The 23,170-nt window shown below is 40.4% G+C and overlaps 2 protein-coding genes across 6 annotated transcripts in view; both read right to left on the reverse strand.

Annotated features, from left to right (window-relative positions):
* Positions 1 to 17,208, reverse strand: part of csnk1g1 (casein kinase 1, gamma 1) — a 70,867-nt gene extending 53,659 nt beyond the window's left edge. For all 5 annotated transcript variants that reach the window (XM_035395322.1, XM_035395321.1, XM_035395320.1 and 2 more), the window contains exon 1: positions 17,013 to 17,208. The gene's annotated coding sequence lies outside the window, so the exon portion shown is untranslated. The remainder of the gene's footprint in view (positions 1 to 17,012) is intronic.
* A 2,309-nt stretch (positions 17,209 to 19,517) lies between these two features.
* pclaf (PCNA clamp associated factor) lies at positions 19,518 to 22,874 on the reverse strand. Its single transcript, XM_035395219.1, has 4 exons — positions 22,728 to 22,874; positions 21,441 to 21,521; positions 20,767 to 20,941; positions 19,518 to 19,718 (listed from the first exon to the last, which is right to left on the reverse strand). Exons 1-4 carry the CDS (start codon positions 22,771 to 22,773, stop codon positions 19,673 to 19,675), a joined length of 348 nt encoding a protein of 115 aa, XP_035251110.1. The 5' UTR covers positions 22,774 to 22,874; the 3' UTR covers positions 19,518 to 19,672.
* Positions 22,875 to 23,170: the final 296 nt, after the last annotated feature.

Genomic DNA, 23,170 nt, shown 5'->3' on the forward strand with positions numbered 1-23,170 from the left:
CCACCCTGAAGCACAAACCTGTAACCAAGCAATTATAAGCCCAGTTCCCTCATAACCCGGCCAAATCACTGTAGCTGATACTCTCTCAGTAATGGGACCACTAGAAATAAAAAATGACCAGTGATCAGCTCCACTGGAACCACAGCACCTTGGTGAAAATTTGGGTAGTCACATTGCTGATCGGAAATTCCATTAAGGGAAATATATTACACAATGAACTGATCAAAAGACTAAGATCGAATGAAAAAAGCCAGTACTGTAAGAAACCCTGTTTATTCACACAAAAGTCAAAGCACCCCCCCTTTCCCACTGGACACAGCAGCACATCCACATGACACCATTTGCCAGGGATTCGGAATGAAAACCCAAAGAGTCACAAAGTTCAAATCAAAAGGCCCTGATCTGAATCGCAGATCCTCAGAAATCACACCACCCACCGCGCCGAGAGCGATGTGGGCTGAGGAAGATTATGTAAAGGCTATTACATAAGCTCCTCTCTCCCCACAAGGCCGAGCCTTTTCGCTGCTCCAGCGCTTCAAGCCCACCTCTGACCCCGCCTATTCTGCCTCGGTCCGTCAGCCAGCCCTGGAGCACCCTGAACGGCGGGCGGTTACTGTAACCACGGGAAGTGGCACTCATCACTTGCGTACTTTTCTTCTTTTAGGTTAGCAACACCTTCATCTGAGGTGACACGGATAGCTACACCGTTCTGCATATATTTTTACACAGCCAGCATGCACCGAATCATTTCAGGTTAAGCATCAAGCGTAGAAACAGCAGAGGCTCACCTGAAAATGGAACCTCCAGTAACCTTTGCATTGCAAGCCCAGACTCTTACCCACTGCACTTAACTGCCATTCATGAGCCACCTACCAGATTCACACCCCATTCCCAATCTGAATTAGGCCCGTGCTCATATTAAACAGGACCTGGTGCAAGACGCTTTATTTTCCTCTTCTGCCTCCATTTCCTCCTTAGTTTTTTCTCCTCTTTGATCTCTCTTCCTCTGCCTGCTCCCCCACTCTCTCACATCCTGAAGCTGGTCTTCCTCCTCTTCCCCTTCCTCGCTCCCCTGCTCGCACATGCTCGCTTGGGGGCGGTAAGCCATGCTGGCTCAGGGGACTCAATGGCGAGATTTATTACGACCGCACTGAATGCAGTTGGAGGCAAAATAAATGGCAACCGGACCAAGTTACCCAAAAATGAAATCACACGTGCCTTAAATCACAGCTCAGACACTGTCTCCACCCCCTCTACCCTCCCCGCCCCAGTGAGCGGGTTCCAGGAAAGGAACGGGCAGTGGAGGAATAATCACAGCCAATTCTCGCCTAATCGATCGCATTCGTTTCAGATAAGGTTGCTGGCTGCTCATATCAGACACGGCCTTCAAGCATTTCCTGTGGAGGCAATGGAGGAGTGAGGAAGTGTGTCACTGGTTTCCCAGTTTCCTTCCTTCCAAGACGTCCCTGTCTACGGCTGCTTGGTGAAAGGCATTGTGACCCTACACAAAAAGCACGGCGACCCCCTCATAACACAGGCCCATCTGTAGAGGACTCAGAAGCAGTAATATGGATAATTTGGTTTCAGGAAATGAAACGGAACACGAAAAGCAAGAGAAACCAAAAGCTGTTGTGCTCCAACAAATCAAATCAAGCCAAGGGCATACAAAATTTACTGCTCTCTCAAAAATACAAAAGTAAGACAGATTTACGCTGGTACAGGCCATAATACAAAATAATGTATATTGTACATATACAATACAAACAGCTACAAAATATTTCTTAATTGTGTATGTTATGTATGTACATAAATACACACACACATGCATACACAAACACATGTGTACTAGCTTGCATAATACATGCAAAATTGAATACATAAACATGCATATCTATATTTGTATAATTCTATCATTCCGTGATAAAAGAAGTAAACTTGGCTTTCAGCTTAATGTAACAAGGGTGTCTTTTGGTGACAACCACTTTTTTCTCAAGCAAATCCATGGGAAGTGTGAAAACCGCTTTTGATTTACAATCTGATCTCGAGTTTAGTCACACGGCAGACACTTTCACTCTCTTCTACGGCTGTTTTTTTTTTTTACATGCCCACCAGCACCAAAAACAAAAAAATGTAGAGGTCTTCATACCTTTTCATATTTTTTAAAGTGTAGACTGAAATAGCCGTTTATTGTTTTTAATGAAGGGGTCATTATTTGATTCTTCCATGGTAGACCAAAGAAGATCTGCATACTGTCACACATTTAAGTCTATAATGCAGACCTGTAATAAAACAGCAGTGTCTAGGTCACAGATTCTGCTTTCGAGCATGTGGTTACTGTTGCTGTGTAAGAGGCTGCAACGGCAAACCAGCAATTCAGCTCTATATATAGTCACCGCTGACCTTGTCAAAGTGACACACAGCCAAGCTTTGTCTAAAGACTCAGCAGCGTGAACCACGATACAAACCCAGGAGGACAAAAGCAAACAAGTTCAGGTCAGAGGCCAATGACTTTAATGCATTCCCCCCAAAACCACTTTTTTTCTTACATGACTAGATAGTTTTGACTAAGATGACTAAGATATTTGTGCGGTACAGGAGCAACAGTGACAGTATAGCCATATTTGGTTTAAGTGCACGTTTTATGTTTCTGGAATATTCTGTCATGACATTACTCATCACTCTACACACTACAGGAGCCATTCAGTTAAATATTGATGTATGGACAGTCTCTTCGGATCCCCTTCAGCTTTTCCCATAATGGTTTGCACCACTTCCCAGGGTAAACAAAAGGGAGGGGTTCTGCTGAGTGGAAAACAACATTCATATCCTTCCATGAAGTAACTGGGATATCACCAGTTAAACCAAATTTTCCTAGAGAAAATCACCATGTTGATTCAGCATTCCAATTCAATCGAATGGCTCCTATAATATGAAGAACGCAATGGAGCGAACACAGGATAAAGCCTGGTCACCAGGGAAACCTCAAAAGGCCTGTCACATGCACATGTATTGCCCTGCATAGGTACCATACCTTTGAACTTTCAGAGCTCAATTCACAATGTCAACACAAGACTGGAATAGAAAAGATGCTTACACACAAGAAACAACTTCAATTAATGAAGAACCGTACAACCGGGGAATCTGTACAAATGAAAAATGACCAGAAAACCATACCCACATTACTGAACTGCACGGGGAGTGGTGCAAACAAGATCATTCTGTCTTCCAGCTCACATGTACAAATCTATATTGTACAATAGTTTACATTCTATATTGCTTGTGCTGTACCATGCCCCAAGGGAAATGCAATCGTAAACATTACTGTTCGCCAACATGTACGAACTACTCAAACCAAACAGTTTGGTTTAAATAACTGTACCCTACTTCCCTGGAGAGGTGGGGAGAAACCACACAGATGCAGGCCAAGTGTTACATACCCTGGCACCAGATAAACTTGGACAAACCAGCAGTGAGCGAGCAAGACTGAAAAACCATGCTTGGACAAGCTCACCGTTCAGAGCGACAGCAGCAGATTTGCTCTGTGTGTTTGAAGCGGTGTGGAGCAAAGTTGTGAATGGAGTAACGGGACATGGGAAGGACTGAGGAAACTCCCTGGCCCACTCCCATCCTCTTTCAAGGTGGATTAAGGGTAATGCAAAGATAGGCGGGGGCGGATCAATCAGCGGCTGTAAATAAACACTGACATACACCCCACCTGCCCTGGGTCACAGGGCATAAAGCAAACATCAGACACCACGGCACTGCACCAGGCAGGCCTCATGAATAATTTAAACCTTTAAAAGGTTTAGCTGGGACTTGGTAGGTCATTTCAATGGCAAGATGCGAAGCAGGAACGCCTCCGCCCCATCACCGTTATCCCAATCATTGGAAATGAGCACCTCGGTTTAGCGCCTCATAGCCAGCTTTGCTTCACTCCCCCGTCCCCAAAACAACTCCCCAGGGCCTGCCGGGCCCTGTTCCAGTCTGGAGCCAGCTGGATGGAGCAGGGCTGCATCCGTGAGGCACGAGGCCCCAAACAGCAGAGACCGGGACAGCGTGCTGCCGAGGGGAACAAAGGAGGGGCACTCCAGGCCAGGACTATCAGGGGGCAGAGGACCCAGACCACCCTTTCCTTCATTCAACTTCCATTCAATGGAGTATATTTTTCCCCAGTGTTATACAATAATGCAGGAAACATATTTGACAGAAAATTAAAGAAAATCTCCACCACTACATATATCAAATCTGTCAGCATTTGTCCACTCTTTCTTTTGTACACCCTATTATGACTAAGTCTTCCATTCTTCCAATCCACAAACAAGTTATTGTGGTGTCCTCCCAACAATTGTAACCAAAAGCGTCAATGACGTAATGTTAGAACCCTTTGCCTTCAAAAGGGGCTCTAACATTCAAACAACTACCCAAAAACACCTTAGCTGCCTTGCAGATTTCTGTCATGTGTATCTAAAATGGCTAAAGGAAATATTTCTGATGAGATTAGATAAAGATAATAAAATGACATAAGGTGAACGTCACATAAAATAAGTGAAAAGACAGGAGTTTCCAAAACTGGAGTTCGACAGATTATCGAAAGATACAGAGAAAATGGGATTCCTACCAACCATGCAAGTATGGTGAGAGGGAGAGAGATTAGTCTCAATATTATTGACAAATGCGTTTATGATAATCCATAAATAAGAGACAAGTCACAAACATGCTTTACTATTCACAAACTTTGTGTCAAGTAAATTGACATTTAAATGAGGGTTCACTGATTCATACAAACACAGACATATTTGTGAATATATATTTTCACTTTTGCACAAATACCTCATACTTGGTATGTAAAAACCAAAAGTATGTTTCCTATTTCAACATGTACTTTTTTGCAATAAGACATTCGTAAAATTGGCTTATGAAGTGTTGAATCTGGATTTGTGGATCAAGAAATACACATGCATTCAGTGACATAAGTTTGTGAGTTTCCTTTTTTATTTTTTTTATTTTGAGACTTTTCTCTTGCAGTTTGTGCGCTCCGATCCACACACAAATAACTGGCTGTCGTATTCTTCTTCTGTGGTTGGGGTGATGCTCAACCCAGAAGCCACTCATTAAATTGTGCACTAAAACCATTAAATATAGCTTGGAAAGACATATTTCCGTTTTCAGAAAATGCAGCCTATTATCACGAAAAACATAGCTAGTCTTTTTTTTAAACAAAATTTACAGCAAAATGGAGAAAATAGTTCATTTCGATGGGGCCAATTTTTAGAAGCGTACGCCAGGGCTGCGCATTTGTATACATTTGACACTGTAGTGAATAGGCAACCCGAAAATAAATACAAAAAGCATAACTCTCACTTCAGAAAGTTGTTTCAGTAAAAAGCACAAAAGCTTGGTTCATCGCAATGACGAATTATGCTGACCGAAGCAACAGAACGTGTCTTTGACTCGTTTTAACAGTTTTTCGACAACAATGCAGCGCTATGACTATGGGGATATTGGCTAGGCTATCTGGTGTTGGCTAGATGGACAATAGGCCTACTTGTTTGTAGAATAATTTCATTGTAGCCTAGATGTCTTTTCCAGGATATCGATCAAAAGATATTAAATTACAAATTACACCGGTCTTATCATTTACAGGGTTCCCACACATCCTAGCAGACCTGCCTTTTTTTTTTTTTTTTTGATGGACTCATTGAAAATGAGAAAATCGCTGAAATGTCATGGAAATGAATGGCCTGTCCTGGAAAACATCTTACTGTAGGCTAATAGTATAGGCCAAAACCACAGGTACCCTTTGCAACTGCAATCTGCTCCATCCCAGTCTGTGATCTCTATCCCATCAGGTCCACAATGGCAACTTCACCCCCTATGCATGCTCTGATCACAATCCCCCCCAAACTGACTAACGTTGCATTTCAAATCCCTGTAACTAACCTATCTAATGTTGACCTACGTTACATTTCACATTACACATAAAGGGACTATTGACCTCTCAGCTTTATGCACTGAGGAAAGGCCTTCTGTTCTTCCATCCTTGCGTGCACAGATTGAGACTCAGTTCCCAGAAAGGCTGGTAATGAACAGGTCCTCCACCACAGATGAAGACAGCCAGCTATTTGTGTGTGGATCGGAGCACACAAAGTGCGAGAGATAAGTCTCAAAATAAAAAAGGAAACTCACACACTTGCGTCACTGAATGCACGCATATCACTTGATTCGCAAATGCAGATTCAACACTTCACACACCAATTTTACCTTTAAGAATGTCTTATTGCAAAAAATACATGTGGAAATTGGAAACATTTTTGGTTTTCATATAAAAATGATTAGGTATTTGTGCAAAAGGGAAAATATGTAGTCACAAATATGTATGCATTTGTTCAAATCAGCACACATTCATTTACATTACATTACAGGCATTTGGCAGACGCTCTTATCCAGAGCGACGTACAACAAAGTGTATAACCATAACCAGGAACAAGTATGCCGAAAACCCTAGAGAGAAGTACAGGTTCCAAGTGCAGGGAACAACCGCATAGTTCAACTTGGACCCTGAAGGTTAAACTGATTAACACTAACACAAATGAGAACAGCAACAATGTGGTCTATGCAAAAATACAAGCAATAGTTAAGACTGGTGCATTAAGTAAGTCACCTACGAAACAGCTACCTAGTTACAACCCTAAGCTTACAGTCATTTAAGCATTTAAGCATTGAGATATTTGTTTGTGGATAGTGAAACACATTTGTGACACCCCTTATTTATGAATCATGATACATGCATTTGTCAATAATAGTAAGAAAATCTCTCTCCATATGCAAGAACTGGCAGACCACTGAAACTCATGATCACAAATACGGTAATTAAAGAAAAAAATAAAATAAATCAAGCTCCACTCTTGCTTCAGATCTGAAGAAATCCCCAGGTGTTTCTGTCAATCCTTCCACTGTGAGAAGACAACTCAATGCTATGGGTCTGAAATGATGTGTAGCTATCAAAAAGCCACTACTGAAAAAAGTAAATAAACAAAAGACAAGGAAATTTGCACTAGTACACCGAAACTCGACACCCGAGATGTGGAGTAAGGTTTTATGGACCAATGAGTCTAAATTTGAGATTTTGGGAAGTAAAAGAAGGCAGTATGTATGCTCCCAAAGCCATGAAAGACTCTCGGAACCATGTCCATAACCATCAGTCAAGTATGGTGGAGGACTAGTGCAAGTTTTGAGTTAATATAACAATATCTGGAGTTGGTGATTTGGTTTTGATTGAAGGCATCATGAATGCTGATAAATACAAACCAATCTTAACAACATACCAAGCAATACCCTCTGGACAATGTTGACTTCATTCTACAGCAAGATAATGACCCCAAGAACACTGCTAAGGTGATCAGGCTGCTGTTGTTCTCAGAACAATGGACCCCCCCACCCCTCCCCCCGCCCCACAGTCCAGACCAACACCACTGAATTTGTTTGGAATTAGGCTAATTGAAACAAGAGAGGCAGAAAATGCAACAAACAGCTAAGATCAAATTTTAGAGGTGTTTACAAGAACCATGGAATAATATCCCAGCAGATCTCTTGGAAGCTGTAATAAAGGCAAAGGGTGGACACACTAAATACTTAGATTTGATAATGTACATAGTTGATTGAATTAATTGACAATCTGTATTGTATCTAGTATCTAACCAAACACTAAAAAACCTGCTTTTGACTTCAGAAAATATGACACAAAATTGGTGCTCAATTGCTTCAGGGTCATGTTGAGGTCATTCGGCTGTTTCATTCAAATCCAGACAAACATTTTACACAAATTCATCACCACATGGCCCACACTTCATGCAGTTCATCATGGGTTTTCTCTCCCCAACATGTGACAGACCCGGCTGTAAAGTTGGCAGACACATTATCTCAATGAACTTTGCAAATTCAACCATATGCGTTGATAAAAACAGGTTTTCGTCCCTTAAGATTTCTGGGCAAAGCTCAAAATCCGCTCAAAGTAGAATCTCGTTTTCCTCTCAGATTAAGTTTTAGAAAACAGGCTAGACTGTTCTGAAATCCTCACGCAATTAATTTATCATCACAATAACAGTTCTACGCCACACCAACAGACGGAGTGCAAAATTGAGACTCACCAAGCAGCTGAACTGTCAGATATGTTCAATTTGCATAAACATGCACTTCTTAATTGAACAGTTGGTAGTACTCGCTGCATTCAAGGTGACAAATCCTGATCTTTTAAAAATTATTTGTTTTAGTAAGATCCAAGACAGTAGGCTAACCAGAATTAGCATCAGGTAAAACATGAATGAATGTGTCTTAGGAACAAGCTATAAGGTTCTAGTACTGTTCAAGGCTAAGACGCTGCAAACAAAAAATATGCAGGTTTTATTGTTACAAGCGTGAGTATTCCATCTCTAAGCAAGGAACACGGAAGAGACAGTAATTTGCGTGCAAAGGGAGGGAGGCCTGTTGCCGGAGTGATGTGCATGAGACCCCAGTGACTCACCGCGACTGAATCACATCGCCTCCATAGATCTACAGTACGCATCGAAGGGAGCCAGTCACTCTCAAGGGCAGCTCCGCAGTGCTCCAGTTACATAAAGCGCAGTACTATACATGACTACAAAGCAGGGAGGGCTTGCAGAACAGCACAGAGCGCTGGGGGTTAACCGCTCAGCATGTCACAGCAACCGTGGAAATCCTGAACCTATTCAACCTCTGCGCCACTCGGAATACCGCTCACTTCATGCACTTCAAACGAATTTACCTTGCCAGAGAAAAGTGTCATTTTTGTTATTTTTCATTGAGTTGAATGCAATGAAAATGACATGCAGTTCTTGACTTGATTAATAATAAATGGTTACATTGTTCTATGTTACGCAATGGATGACAATGGCAAAAAAAGACCTAATGGAGGACGCTCAAGCCTTTGATCAAAATTAGCTGCCATAAGAGATATGCCTCTACCAGTCAATGAATGAAAAAGATACAATTTGTTAAATAAAACAGGGAATAGGCCTACAGGAGAACGCAAATGAGGCTTAAAAACCTGTGCACTTAGGAGGCAATGGAAAACGAAATGATGGGCAATTTCTGAATAGTTATCAGAGATATCTCCAGGTAAATTATCCCACTCGTATGATGTCAAAGATTGGCCTAATCAGAGCTGATGTAGAAAGGGAATACCCCTTCAGTTTAGAATGAAGCAGAACCCATAGATAAAAAGCAACAATAGATGGTTCATCGTAATGTTTGGGTGGAGACCAATTCATTTTTATAATTTCTTTGCGACTAAACAACAAGCTCAACAGTGGACAAAATGGATGTAATGAAACCAAATGCACCAGCAAAATGAACACTCAATAACTGAGCGTTCCTTGACCCTACAGACACTTAAAAAAATGCAGAGGCGCATCTTTCCTATTGTCCCTAATACCTGAGTAAATTAGAGCTCACTACAGGTGAGAGAATCACCTGTAGTCCAATCAGATCAGAACAACGCAAAGGATAAAGGACAGCAAGACCTACTCCGCCTATGAAAGCAGCAGTTCACAGTACATCACCAAACAGACTGGCACTATACTTGTAGCACACAGATAGCAAGCTAACAAACTTAATAAAGCATGTGAAGTGAAATGAGCACTACAGATTAATGCATTCAGCCTATTTAAATCATTTGCTGAGCTGATCGACCAATCCCATGCAGATTTTGCAGTGACTCACAATGCAGTGGCCTGTGAGGTACACATCTCCTCGGCTTGCCTGTTAACACAATGCCTTTCACCTTATTTTATAAAGAGCTTTAGAACATGCACACTGCCTGCACAGAAAGAACGTATTCCAAACTATATTAACCCCCAGTGGCTCCCAGCTACACGTCAGCCATGTTCTATGGGTGGGTTATTCCGCAGCCCATGTCAAAGCAGAGCAGCCCCTGACTGCTGTAAAGGAGGGGAATCGAAATGAAAAGTGCCACTCTGGACTTTGGCACAAGTGAGGCACAGAGAGAAACCAATCAGGAACACATAGAGCCCAAAGATGCATTTATCTGCTTAAGAGAGGACAAGGCAATCAATTGGAAAAGTTGTTTGATGAAAACCGCTGGGTGAATACATAAATCTGCTTATAAAACAACTTCCACAGAGGCAAGGGAGCACAGGAGGAGCCTACAACTCCTGCACATTTCAATTTGCTTCTTTATGAATGTTTGAGGGCTTAAATATAAACAAACTTAGTTTTGATATTTCATTCAGAATTCTGAAGGGCATCCAAGTTCCATTGTGAAACAGTCACAAAAAAACCTCTTTCTGTACTCAGTGCAGGTCGAGATTTGTTTAGCAATGAACACGCACCACACAAAAAAAAGAAGAATTTCAGACCATCCGGAGCTGTAGATGATGACCTCTTGTATCTTTTGTTGCTGTTTGTTTATGCTCATGGCAAACACGTGTGAATACATGTTCTGTAATACTGGGTTTTGTTTCCAGGGCAGTCTCGGATAGGCCTCCGCATTTGTGGAGTCATTAAAAGGCTACACCTGAACTCATTAACCTTCAGCAGAAAGAGCAGCCCAGGAGGAGGCCGGGAAGCAGGTTGGGAGGCCCACTGCGCCAGTGCCAGTGAGCATCCGCTCCTTCTTTCCGGTACTTTCAGCCGTGTACCGCAGAGACCTGCTCTGTCACTCAGCTATCCACCCACCCCTTCTCTTCTCTTTCCCCAAGATGGCTTGCTCAGTCATCTCAGTCTTCACACTGATTGGAACTGCACTGCCAGAGATTTGGGTCAGAGCCAGAACACTGCCCAGCCCCAAAACTACCCCCCCCCCCAATTCCGCTCCAGGACAACTTAAAATACGCAGGCCTACAGAGGGCAGAGAGCCGAAGCACTCCACCCCCCTGCCTCCAGGCTCAGACACGGGAGCCCTTCATTGGTGACAAGACCATGCGCCAGGGACCAAGGTCAGGCACACAAAGGCTGGAGATTTGTCTGCCCACCTTTATTCCACAACTCCCTCCTCATCAACATTCCGGTGACAAGAAAGGATTAGCTTCTTTAATTCCATAAATGCAAACAAAAGGCCTACATGACGATAGCCTCTACCACGGATAAATTCAAACGGCTCTCACAGAACACTTCACAATGCTCCATTCAAATCAGATGGCGAATTCCTTGCAGTTTAATGAAAATTTAAACGTTAATTCCTGCCCCCCCCTCCTTTTCTATCTGGTAGACTGACATTTGTCAATGGGTGAACGATGGGGTGTTGTTACGTTTATGAGGGGTGAGTGGCAGATGGGAGGGGCAGATGTCAAGGGGTTACAATCAAACATATACTAAGAAAAAATAATTTAAAAAAACAACTGAATACCTCTCAGAAGTAATTCTTCACACAAGTACTCAGAACAGTTAAGTAATCTACTTCAAATGAGCTTCTGACCATGAGTCCAAAATGGCTGAACTGCATTTGCATGCTACACAAATGTTATGATGAAAATCCTTGCCTGACCTTTGCAACCAATGAAAATACATTTAATTAAATTAATTAAAACAAATCTTGCAAACAACAAAGAGCTTCTCATCACTGTCCGTTACAGGTTTTTCTTGCCCCCCTCACGTCCCAAAAAATGAAATCATTAATTCTGATCTAGTCCATGTAAACAGAAAGTGTGACTGCTGATACAGGGGGCCTCAGTTTCAACAGTCCCCACAAACAGAAAGTGAGATGCCAGCAAACACGGCACACAAGGTTGGACTGTTAATTAAGTCGCTGAGCACAGAAGACTTCAAGCATGTGGTGCAGAACGCCATCCAGATGCGTAATATTCACTTAAGGGAGGGCTCGGGGGGAGAAAAGAACACATGTTACTGCTTTGCTTGTACATACGTCGCATGTGTGGTTTCTATGGTGACGTGGCCTGAAATTACCGCAGAGCCCTGTCACAGCATTGTCCATTATAGCCAACTGCATCACAGAACAGTCACCAGGCAGACCTCTCCCTTTCTAAAGAAAAGATCAATTTCATGCAGCATTTCCCATGGAACACACAGTGGAACACACATCCACCATGACTCTCAAGGCCAGTTCCTTCCTTTAAAAATGCATTTGCTTAAGAAGCATCCGTAAACGACACTGGACTTGAGAACAAATGGCATTAAAATGACAACTATAACAGAAATGACCTAATGCAAAAGGTCATTTACCTTGGTTTTCGGGGGTTTGCATACTCTGGATGTGCACTGTCTGGCTGTCTGGTAGATACCATCAATTATATGACAGAATAATTAACTGTCAGGACTAGTCTGTACTGCATAGACATAAACTTCCTTCTATACCTATATCCAATTACAGTAACTTCACCAAAAGTTTTGAACATGCTCCTTATTATACAGTATAGTAGGTATGCTTACAGAAAAAAATAAACCTTCACAGTATAAAAACCCAAAAAATGTCACAGTGCAACATCAACATGACTCTCCTTTTCCCTCTCTAAAACACAACCAATGTGTGGGCACTGTAACAAAAAAAAAAATCTCATATCTCCATAACAGTATTTTAAGCATCCACGGATAGGTCTTCTGAATCATTCTGAAACATTCAGTGACATGATCATTTTACATTCTGATTGTATCATTGTACTCCCATCTGTATTTGTTCCCATCCATTTCAAAACCCCAGAAAGCACTGTGAAGCTGGTCACGTCTTTGGTGTTTCACCATGAGGTTATGGGCATTGAGAAACTGAATATAAATTCAAATTCCACAAGATGAAACTGAAACAATGTTTGTGTGCAGAGTGCCCTACATAGTATATACAGCTTAGTTAAGTGTCTGGAGTCTATTTAGACATTTCACTGATACACAGAAAGAGACAGATTGTAGCAGTGTATTATGGGTTCTGCGTGAAGGTGACATTTTCTGAAGTAGGTTTGGAAAAACAGAATGATTTAAAATCAGCATAGGTTATAAAGAAAACTAACTTTTTCTTGAACTTTTCAATACAAATAACCAACCTACTAAAGCAAATGTTAGGGGGAAAAAATCCAAGTATGTATATAATATTAGGCCTAGGTATATCAAAAAGTAATCTGCTTTTTAGCGAAAATGTGTACACAGTAAAACACAAAACCTGCATATATATATATATACATATATATATATATATATATATATATATATATATATATATGCTATTTTTATCTGAATATTTTAGGCCATTTTGTTTGGCAGAAGCAGCACGAATTGCTCTGGCACAAGAGGAAACAGTAGAAAAAAAAAGATTTTTTAAAAACGTGGAAGAGGCCACAGACAATTCACTGGCAGCATAACTCACACCATTGGCCTTGGGTTTGTCTGTCTGTTCCTGTAACCTTTGTTAGCGTCATGAAGGGTGCACTAAATTTAACAAGATTTCATGTATTCATATCAGTATTACTGCCAGTTGTTAGGGAGAGGCCCTTATCTGACGTGTACTCCAAGGTGTGCATTCAAAAGGCAGATATGCCTTTTATAATCTTGTATCTTACATTTGAAAGAGCACAAAAGGAAAGTTGCTGCGTTATACTTTTCTTTACAGGTTTTGTAGTGGGTGAGTTCAACAAAACCATGAAAATGGCACCGTGTCATATCTGATTTACCTAAACTGAAACGTCAGCATCTCCAGCAGTAGCTGAAAGCTGTAATAGAAACAAAACAGTACCTTCCCACACAGAACAAAATAAAAACACTGTGCTGCTGGCTGACAATATCTCCCCTGCGTACAAGCTTATATTCACAACACAGGAACAGTTCAGGTAATGGCACAACTAGTAGTGACAGTGTAACCAGTCTGGCACCAGATCAAAATGAACTGACACACGTTTACCCAACAGATGATTATCCAGTTGTGTGTATGCTGACATGCAGCAGGTAGAGAGCAAGAGCAAGATGTAAACCCCTGAATGACAAGACACAGTCAGCAACCTAAACACCTGTTCTGCCCTGGAGCTGACCACAAACCTGTAAGCAAACGGCAAACACAACAGGCTTCACCAAAAGCCATTCTGCCGTTATCACCTCAGTCAAAGTTAGATCACACTCTGAATGGCCATCTCTGTGTTCTGGCACAGATGCCTGTACACCTACGAGCCTTGTTTACTGAGGCTCACTGCACTAGGCTGAGAAGAATTCTGCTGAGTAATGGGTGTCTGTGCCTTCTGTGGGGAAGTCTCAATGTTTTCATTTACAAACACCATACCCCCCCAGTCCCATCAGCACCAACACCCCCAATTTCCTCCCTCCAACGCCCAGTTAATAAGGCGTATCTATCTGTCATAACATCTATTACTTTACATTTTACTTGGGGGAAGGGTGTCTATTAATATGTATATTTTCCCATAACACAGAAACCTTTAATGTCTGACGATCTTGGCAAGGAAGAGACAGCCAGATTTTGCAGATCTGCATGACTAAAATACATCACTGACATATCTAAACACATTGACAACTGATTCACATAGTCAGTAGTAACAAACTGTCAACCGTAAATCAGGTTTCTCTTTTGCCAATAAGGAATACCTGGTAGCTGTTAAAATAAAAAAGTAAACAATGCATGTCACTTTTGATATTGTAGACATACTACAGCATGACCTACACATTTTCTGGACAGTTAGACTGACACATGCAGTTGGCAACCACTGGAATTTCATTAGTTACGAATAAGCATCAAGTGTAAGAACGGCAAATGGGAAAACATTTAGGTTTCTATAACAGCCCCTTGTTTCCATCAAGCAAAAGTAAAGTGGTTTTCTTGATCACACAAGCAATGCTGTTCTTTGGATACAATGGCTCTGGAGTGACAACCGTATTGAGGCTGTAAATGAGGTTAGTGCAGCAAACAGCTCAGCAGGTTCAACATTGCAGCACATTCATTTTACTGTGCCAGACTCCCATTACAAAGCTTTTGTTTTGGTTTACTAGTATATGTGGTAACTGTCCGATACAATGATTGTTAAATTGTTCATACCTTCAGAGTGTCAAGTTATGTATTACTGACCAGAATATCAACAGTGCGAACGTTTAAAATGTACTGGGTCGTTTTGCTTTTACACCTAATTGACCGGACTGAAGAGTTTAGGTCAGAATAGTGTTCACTGTGTGAACTAAACTGTGTTCTTGGTTAGAAATAGCTGTACAAAATAAGTATTGTATCTTATTGAACCTGTGTTTTGTAGTTGTCCATGACCATGAAATGCACTTTTGTAGGTCGCTTTGGATAAAAGCGTCTGCCAAATAAACGTAGGACGGAGTGTAGCACAGTGGCTTGTAACCAAAAGGTCGCAGGTTCGATTCCCGGGTAGGACACTGCCGTTGTACCCTTCAGCAAGGTACTTAACCGAAATTGCTTCAGTGTATATCCAGCTGTATAAATGGATACAATGTAAAAATGCTATGTAAAAGTTGTGTAAGTCGCTCTGGATAAGAGCGTCTGCTAAATGCCCGTAATGTAATGTAAATGTAATGGGTTTTAAACAATGAATACTGCCAAAAACGTCACAACCACGGAGCTACACACTATGACTGGCGTGCATCATCACTGAGAAGTATGCTAACAAACTACTAAGCTAGACAGACTGAGCTCATTTGAAGTTTAAATTGACAGTTTTACATAACTATATTTTGGTGAGGCCAGTCATCTTTCATATTAGTATTCAATAGCATAATTAATTCTCGACCGAGTCGCTTGCTACTGGATCCACGTCACGATTGACTAATGCTCTGAGCTCACTTCCTATGCCAGGAAATTCCCATCACCTCGACTTAACTGGCGAAGCGTGGCCTACAGGTAGCTAGTTTTACAGGTTTAAATTTGACTATTCTCTGTCGTTAGAACATGAAACACAAAAAACACAAATATGTACAATAAAAAATTCATCTGACTTAAATAAAAGTTTTAAATTAAATTCCTCCACCCCCTCCAGAGTCTACTTAATGGGTAACATTAACTCCTATTTAGGAACACTACTTAATAACATATATATACACGCTGTTACAATACACAATAGAATTCGCAAGCCAACATATGCTGTTAGCTAACATGAATATATTAAGTCAAACATATGCATGTACCCTAACTGCAAGATATAATAATACGCTCGAGTGAGCTACAGCTAGATAGTAACTGCGGTATCGCACTGGCTGCACTTTATTTGAGAATTCCAAAATTGTCTGACTAGCAAACCTTGCACTATAGTTCGGTCAAAAAACAATATCGTTCGCGGGCAAGGAGTACATGGCTGCTATTATATCTAGCTAGCTTACACAGCGACAGCCCTTAAATACAGGCGAGTTTATTACATGCGTACCTGTGATTACATGGGCATTTTTACGTCGACACTTAGCAAAATATTATATTTTGGTTCGGATGCACGATAGGCAGATGTGCGAAACATTTGTTTTGAGTTGGCAGGCATTAACATGCTAACTAAATTATAGATAGATCTAACATTAGCTAGACATAGCTAACGTTAGCTTCATAGCTGGCTCTACATGTTAACGGCCACAAAGATCAATGGATCATTTTAACTTAAAAATGTAGCTGGCATTTAGCTAACCAGTAAGCTACTCATACTCATATGAAGCTAACTTCAGCTGGCTAAAGTACAAGCTAACATCACAACATTTCCCTTTTAGCTAACTTACCCAACGTTAGCACTACACATCTAAATGGAACTGGCATAAGCTAGCCAAGTATTATAGCTACAAACTAAGGTAACTGGTCAACATACATACATTTGTAAGGAATAAAATACTATCACCGCAAATTTTTTGCCTTTACGTCAGTAGTGTCGCTTTAGTACCAATTAGCTAGCTTCCTGATATGTGGTGTAGCTGAGATCGTTAGCTCGCAAGCCTTCTAGCTAGCCAATAATAGGTATTTGTTTCTCTGTATTGCCAGCTAGCTGGTTAGCTTGCGAGGAGGAAATTAGAAAGAAAGAAAATGAGCTAAAACCCTCACTTACTTTCACAAGGACGACAGATGCGTTTGACCGATTCTGTTCTTTTTGCTACGTGGTCTCACGTAAGTGCCCCTTACGGGAGAGTTGAGACGTTTGGTAGCTTTTTATTTTATCTTGGACCTTTTTTCTCCTTTTTTCTTGCTGTCTTCGTTCGGTGCTGTAAAGGTTCCCGCAGTCCCGGAAGTGCTGATCCAGCACCACCCGCCAGACAGGAAAACTACTTCCGGGTAACAAAGACTAGCCGCACCCCCATGCTATTGACATATTTCGTTTTCCTGTATTCCCATTTTTTGGTGGTTGCAGAACTGTCTTGGTCGTTTTACAGGAGTTGTTTTCGTCTTGGCACTTTTTACATTTACACTTCACATTTATTATTACAACATTATTATTTAGCACAGTCTTCGTTATCATCATCACCGTTATATCAACAGTATAGTGATAATAATAATAATAATAATAATAATAATAATAATAATAATAACGTTATTATCATTATTATTATTATTATGAAAAAGGTTTTCATTTATTCAAATTTGTAAATAAGTTATTGATGTGCAAGTTTCTTTTGCTTTATTGAGATGAAAGAAATTGCATACATTTCCCTTTATGAAAATCAAGTCTATGCTGGCTAATGTCCCCCTGGCATTTGCCCCTTAAATGTTCTTTCTGGCTTTCCAGGAGTAAAGGATTATTGGAGGAAAGAAACATCAATAAGGTGTATACTATTAGCATATACATTAAATCTACAGTACTAGTACATGGTTCTCACCAATCACACAGTGCATAGATGGCTGTAGTCCTACAGGTCAAGTCAAATATAGAATGGCCTTGGACTTGATTAGAATTTTAACTCCACCTATCTCTCTTCAGTTAAATTAGTCAACTCCATTTTAAAGCAATGATGTTAGGCCTGCTTCTTAAAACATTAAAGGTTTTAACCATGAACAATTCCTGTTAATCTTCTCGCAGTTCTACAACTGCACCAACCCCTTTAATCTGCTGCAGTTTATAATTTACTTTTATCCACTTAGACCATTTCTGAGTGTCATTTACTCATTTAAAGCTGGCTGTCCTTGCAGAAACTGCTACAATCCTTCTACACAAGAAAGTTTAAGCTCTCAAGATTTTAAACAGTAAACTGCAGGGTTCTATTATGAATCCCTCATTTTTTTTGTGCTTGTATGTATAATTAATCCATGTGTACAGTTACACGCGTAGTCCTAATTTACAAGTTAAGTCCATTGATTTAATGAATTTAAATTCCAAATGGCCACAAAATAATCAACTGAAATACAAACTCACATTAAAGCTTTTCATAATAAAAATATATGCTGCAGTCTTCGCCATGTCACATTATGGATCACCTTCTGTCAGGTGATATCACGGGTGATTCGATACCATGTGAGAATAATTTGTCACCCTAAAGAAGACAACCTAAAATGACTGGACAAAACTAACAAAATGAAAATGCTTAAATCCCCCCTCCTCCCAAATATGTGCAGTTGTCATTATTTTTAAAAATCTAAATTTTTTGCAAAAAACATCAACTGTCAGTCAGTTCGACACATCTAAATTACAGAAATTTCATAACTACAATTATTTCTCATTTAATAGTTTGGAACCTTGAGACCTCATACTGGGGCCCCATGTTTTTGAGAAACATTGTCAGCACTGTCAAGAATTTGTTGTCAATTGAGTTATGCACCTTAAATTTGCTGTGAGCTCCCCCTAGAGGTATCCTGATGTCAGTGATTAAAAACTTTCAAGATAATGTAATGCATCCATGTTGACCCACTTCACAATATAATTATTAAACTTTATTTCAGGGTAGGTTAACTAAGCACATGCTCTTTTGCAGCAATGGCCTGTGAATTCCCCAACCTGCATGTCTGTGGATTACAGTAGGAAACCCACGCAGGCACATGGAGAACATGCAATCTACACAGAAAGGCCCCATGCAGGATTCAAACCCAGGAATGTCCTGCTGCGAGGTGATAGTGCTATACCACTATGCTGCCCATATAAATTCCCATAAAGGTTAAATATATATCCATACAAATATTGTGCAATGTATCCAGCCAAACTAACCCTGTGAAGTTGTTCTGCGTACACACCCAATAAAAATATGGACATAACTCTCATTGATCATTCCTAGTACATGAAAGTGTGCACTACCTACAAAAACACAATACGACTCTGCATTAAGGCAGCACATCTTACTAAATTGGAGCAGCCACTGAACTGCCTGGATCATAAATCATGGGATTCAATCCATGAGACATAACATGCTTGAGCTAGGCATAATGCTTGAGCTAAGCTATTAATCTCAATGTACTGGTGAAAATGTTGATGTAGAAGTGCAAGTATTCCAAATGCCCAGGATAAGTGCACATCCTAAGCAAACTGAATGCAGGGTTATCATGATATCCAGTCGGGCCCATTGTTTGAGAATTCATGGTCATGTGGCTGTCATGGATGGTGAATGGATTACATTTAAAGCACAGGTAATAAATCATACTGGAAAACATTTTTATTAAACTGTACAACACAATTACACTGCTTAAATTATTTACAGATGTACACAACTAAAGTAATTCCAAATTTCAAGTACTGCTTCCAATGGCTTTCCATACAATAAAAAATTTAAATCTCAAAGTTCAGGCTCATTCCTCATCAGCATCATCATCTTCATCAGGCAAGGGGCGAGGTCTGTCAGAAGAACATGGCATTAGATTCTTTGACTTGGGAGGTCTGCAGGCTACACACTTCACAAAGATGCAGTTATGATGCATCCATATTAGGATTTACCCATCATATCAGTTGTATATTTTTAATGCTCTTTTGATCTAAGAGCATTAAAAATATATATGGATAATAGAAATAAACTGGGCGTTTCATCTTGCAGGAATAAAGTTTCAAGACAAGTTACAAGGCAGAACATCCATAACATACAGCTGGCTTTGTTTGAGAGGCTGTAACAGCTCAGCACTAATCTTTGTGTTTAATAATTAGCCAAAGCCTGTATTTACTGACCATTTCAAAAGGAAGTAAATATCCATGCATGGCAATCAGGCTAGAAATTACAATAAATACAGCTTCTCATCTTCAGAGGCTCTTTCATAACTGAACAAAAGACTTCAAAGATTAGTGCTAGGGTCTGATTTATATTGTTCAAAGTTAAATTGATCTCTTAAGGCACTATCCAAGCACTTAATATTCACTTGTAACCCCACCCCCTAAACATTTTCTCAGTCCATTCTTAAGACAGTATTCAAATATCTGTTACCCCAGTACCAATAGATTAAAAAATTGCCATTGGCAGCTTTAAGTATTATCAGAAGGGGGAAAATAGAAACGAAAATAAACTCAAGTAAGTCTTAAATATTCAAATGAAGCCAATTATGTAAATCCTCCAGTGGTACAGCTTCATCTCAAACAGCAGTCATAAGACTTATGTTCTTCATCAGCTGCATTTTAGGACTGAATGGCTCTCAGCACTGCCAGATGCACTTTTTTAAAGAACCAAAACTGTCTGCAGTTTCTCTTTCTAATTCAACTAAGGTATTTTTAGGTGTTAGATATTTAGGTTGAAGCTCTTAATGCTACGTTTTACATACTATTTATACATTTCCTTGTATCCAAAACCACGGTTAACATACTACTACTAAGGATGCATATAATATCGCCTTTAGGACTACAAGACGAGTTTAAATGCAGCTGTAATAATGAAAATTCCAAAATGAGAACAAGGTCATACTTCCTGGGCCCCTTGGACACACCACTGCCTCCAGCCTCCTCATCATCTGATACAGGCAGCTGGTTTTCTTTTTCAGGCTTCCTGCTCGGTCCACCAAAGAAATCTCCAATGCCCTTCTGCCAAGTCGGGGTGGGTCGCGGACATACGGGATTCCCACCAGCATACTTGCTTTTTGCTGTTAAAGGATGGCAATGTCCCCATGGATTTTGCGTCAGAAGCAATAACTGAACAAATGGTAAATGGACTGCATTTATATAGCGCTTTTATCCAAAGCGCTTTACAATTGATGCCTCTCATTCGCCAGAGCAGTTAGGGGTTAGGTGTCTTGCTCAAGGACACTTCGACACGCCCAGGGCGGGGTTTGAATCGGCAACCCTCCGACTGCCAGGTCTTACCTCCTGAGCTATGCCGCCCCTATGAACAAAACAATGAAGTGTTTTCTAAACCAAGTGTGCATACCTAGTAAAAAAGGAGCCTTCAAAAACCAATAGTCAATTAATGTTCTTAACAGTCATCTGTTAAGGATGGATGGCTGTCATGTGAATTGAACAAGAAAGACTGAAGACTTGAATACAATTAGCTTAGCTGACATTTAGTGGCCTTTAAAAAATATTTAGAACTAACATCAACGTTAAATTAAGTGGAACTGAGAAAACACGAAACAGAATACTGACCAGGCGTGCTCGCTTGTGAGCAACTTGCGTTTGCAGAACTAGAAGCGCCCAAAGACTTCCTTGGCGCCGTGGCAGCCACAGCTGAAACAAAGTTACCCAAAAATATTTACAAAATGTACCCGGGAAGGATTATTCCTAAGTCAGCAAAGATACAGTGGAAACAGATCAGGTTTCTTGTCTGTTAATGTCGAATTGTATATTAGCCAGGTTTTATGGTCGAATATTAGCGACGTACACAACCAAATTAGTAAATAACCTAACAAAATTCATCCACCAAACTCCTGACAGTACGTATAGTCCCGTCCCAACCTGGCGCCAAATGAAAAGAAGTCGGACAGTGCCCCGCTCAGCAGCTCCGCGTAAACGAAATGAGCGGATGTCAAACACATTCAATTTCACACTATACACATCTTTAGCACTGAAGCTATACAGAATTTGCGCGGCAGAAACAGTAACGTTAGTCTACACAGCACTTGTGCTACCAATCACACCCATAGGTCGAATTGGCGCCAGTTTAAACAAATGAATGGAGTGGTGCATAATCATCAATGCTACAAACCGATTGTCTATACTTTTAAACCTCTGAAATCCATAACTCACATTTTTGGGTAATTTATTCCGCTATTGCATCCCTCCTCCAGATCAAGTAAGCCTATGTTGACTTTACAAGGACTGGCTAGCTACGTTAGCTAGATGGGTTACGATTTTTCCAGAACTTACGTTAGCCATTTGTCAAGTTATCTAGTTATTTATATTAGCCTACTTGTATCAAAATTGAAAGTCAAATTAATTAACTGCAGTATGACCTACAAACGAAGTTAGCTAGCTATCGGTTCTAACGTTAGAATCGCCATCCATTCAAATTGGCGGGAGTACAGAAAACTAGCTATCAAATGTAAGCCGGTCGGATCAAGCAGCATTGATATCGTCAACAGAATATCTAGCTAACGGTAGTAACTTGCATTAATAGACATTAGTTCGCTAAATGGAAAGATATCCAAGCTAGCTATCCAATGAATTATTTCAATATCCATCTATAGATAGTCCACTTAGCAAGCTATCAAACTTTTCTCACTATATAGCTAGATAATGTTAAGTTAAAGCAATCGACGCTAACAAAACTGGGACTGGTTAATTGCTACAGCTAGCACAACTGAAAGGAGATAACATTAAATGAATCTGTTGTTTAGTGCAAATGCTGTAGTCCATGTTAGCTAGATATCCTATTTTACGCTATATCGCAAACTTATTTGATCTGTTCATTCGTAGCTCACATTATTTTATCACCTTTTCTGTAAGTTGCAGGAACGCTGTCTGCCTTCGTCCTCACCATGTTATTGCTGATCAGTGCACAAAAAGCAGTAACTACAACTTTGGAGACACTTCTAACAAGAACCACAAGTTACGCTTCCCGCCGGAGTTTAAATCCACAACGTCATCTCGCCAGTCAGTTACGTCATCGTCAACTCTCGCTTTATCCAATAGTCAGAACGTTCGGTATTTTTACCCAGGCTTGTCACGCCTTAGCGATTTTAATCATAAAATATCGGATTTGAAAACATCATGATGAAAATGCTATCGAGACAACAAGAAAGTTTTGTAATAAATTGTTTCATAATGACACAACCCGTGTCACATTAACTGAGCCATAATAAACCTTTTTTAAACGGGAAAGTAGACCTAATAAATTTAGCCTTTGATGTAAACTATTTCTGAACACGACAGGTGGA

This window comes from Anguilla anguilla, chromosome 16 (genome assembly GCF_013347855.1).
Source record: "Anguilla anguilla isolate fAngAng1 chromosome 16, fAngAng1.pri, whole genome shotgun sequence".
Taxonomy (NCBI): domain Eukaryota; kingdom Metazoa; phylum Chordata; class Actinopteri; order Anguilliformes; family Anguillidae; genus Anguilla; species Anguilla anguilla.